At 42.4% G+C, this 2385-nt stretch overlaps 1 protein-coding gene across 1 annotated transcript; it reads left to right on the top strand.

Moving 5' to 3' along the window:
• The first annotated feature begins 503 nt into the window (after positions 1-503).
• LOC108150878 (bax inhibitor 1-like) lies at positions 504-1517 on the top strand. The gene has a single exon (XM_017279191.2). It carries the CDS (start codon positions 604-606, stop codon positions 1336-1338), a length of 735 nt encoding a protein of 244 aa, XP_017134680.1. The 5' UTR covers positions 504-603; the 3' UTR covers positions 1339-1517.
• The last annotated feature ends 868 nt before the right edge of the window (positions 1518-2385 follow it).

Here is a 2385-nt window from a genome sequence, read left to right on the forward strand (position 1 = left end):
GTTATTTACCAAAAATTCCCTTCAAGAATGAAATCGAGTTTCACGGGTAGATGTCTTTGGGTGCCATTTTATGCCATTTTGTGTCAAACCCCCTTTCTCTGGCTTGGGTCTACTCGGATCTCTGCCAAGCAAGGATGAACATGGTCCCGAGCTTACATGGCATAAACATCGATATTGTCATAAACAATTACTACATCCGCAGAACTTACTCCAAGAGACCGATTGCTGTTGCCAGTGCGTTGGTGTGGGCGCAGCCTCTTTCTGTACCGCTCTTTACACTTTTAAAGGATCTCGCAAGCTGCTTGGACTTTGAGCTCGCGGATGATTGTGTCGTTTCGCACGAAATTGTGGGAGTCAGGGATTTCGCTCACACTTTTTCTCTGGCATGACTTGATGTACATACTCGTACAATGCGGGAATTAAGGTAAAATATTCAAAATTTAAGAGAATGTTGTAATATTTAAACAGAAACCAGTAGGCTCATCAAAATTTATCCAATCAAGTACAAAGCAGTTTGTCAGTTAATATTTCAGATTCAGGTATCCTTTTGAAAAATAAATAAGAACTTAAAATTTCTGTTTTACCTGCGAAATTCGACGAAAAATGGCCGCCGTAGTAGCACAGAAAATTAGCAATTGTTTCCAGACTTGTGTTAATGGTCTCAACTATCGCTATGAGCCACATGTGCGCCACCACCTCTGCAAGGTGTACATGATCATCGGAAGCACCGCAGCCGCGACGGCTGTGGGAAGCGTGCTCCAAATGGAAGGCGTTCTAGATTTCGGTTTGTTGGCCGCTGTGGTAACACTGGTGTTGGTTTTGGGGCTGCATTTCTACAAGGATGACGGCAACAACTACCAATTACGTTTGGCCATGCTTTATACCTTTGGATTTTTCGCTGGCCAGACCATAGGGCCGCTGCTGGGATGCGTAGGCAGCATCGATCCGGCCATTATCGTCACAGCCCTGATTGGGACCTTTTTTACCTTCATCACCCTCTCCCTGACCGCACTGCTGTCCGAGCAAAGCAAGTACCTATTTATCGGCGGGACGTTGGTGAGCGCTTTGAACACTATGGCCGTACTGAGTCTCTTCAATATGATAGTGAAGTCGTATGCGATGCAAGTAATCCAGCTCTATGTGGGAGTTCTCGTTATGTCCGCTTTTGTAATCTACGATACCCAAGATATTGTCGAGAAGTGCCGCAACGGACACCACGACTTTGTTCAGCACGCCATGGATCTGTTCTTTGACGTACTGAGCATGTTCCGTCGTGTGCTACTCATCTTGAAGCACAATGCGGAAGGAAAACAGAACGACCTCCGCAAGAAGAATTAAGTTCGACAGCAGAATTACAAAAAATACATCAATTTCAAAAGGATGCCTACAAAGACTGATTAGGCTGGAAAGTTAGTCTTCTTTTTGCAAGAACTTTAAAATTTAGCACTGTTTATTTTGACTTTTAAATTAGAAAATCCATATCGGAGTAAAGAAAGTGTATAACTTAAATAATCAAATTAATTAATTCAAATTAATGTCACATTTTATTTTTGCAAATTAAGTAGGACGATTTTTGGGTTGAACCCGTGCTTGAGTCTGAAACATGAACCTAGTCCACATTATTTTTGGATGGATCCTTTCCTTATTTGTATTTTTCGACCAGGTAAAGGATCATGGCTGGGTTGACTTTGATGATGAGCATCATGGTCTGTTTTATCCTGTCCTTTCCCACGTATTTTCGTCTCTCTCCCTATCTTTCCTTGCCACGCGGTGGGCATATCTGGTACTCAAAGAGAAGAGGGGTGGGCAGGTTGATTTGCAACAGATTTTAGTCCTTTGTGCGGGCGGAAGGTGGTGGAGCGAAATTTTGAAACACAACTGTAACAATGTGATATCACAGGAGTACAACACGCTGTTTCGCTGTCTGCAAAAGGGACGAATTGATTTTTTACCAAACAAAAATATCATAAAATTCGGTCCATTTGATCAAATTTTTAATTTTTCTTGACATTTTTTCAGATCTGTCTTTTTTTTTACGCAGTACTAGAAGAATAGAGGGGTATATTAGATTTGTGGTGAAAGTGGATGTGTGAAACGCGTAGAAGAAAGTGATTCCAATTCCATAAAGTGTATACATACAATGTTGATCAGCACCAATAGCCGATTATATACTGTAACGAACAGTTTTGCAGGGAACGTTATGTTACGTTTTACGTTACGCCTTACGTAACAATGGCCAGAGAAGAGCTAGACAGACGAGCCCAGGGAAAAGCGAACTAAAATTGCAGATGCGAGTGTCCCCGATCTGAGCTTGCAAAGGATGAAAATGGAATCAAGGCACCAGCGAAAACATCAGGTGGACGAACCTTGGCGACGGCGGCATAG

This window comes from Drosophila miranda, chromosome XL (genome assembly GCF_003369915.1).
Source record: "Drosophila miranda strain MSH22 chromosome XL, D.miranda_PacBio2.1, whole genome shotgun sequence".
In the NCBI taxonomy this organism is placed as follows: Eukaryota; Metazoa; Arthropoda; class Insecta; order Diptera; family Drosophilidae; genus Drosophila; species Drosophila miranda.

Coding starts and splice junctions, on each gene's coding strand:
- LOC108150878 (XM_017279191.2), top strand. CDS start 604: ATGGCCGCCGTAGTAGCACAGAAAATTAGCAATTGTTTCCAGACTTGT.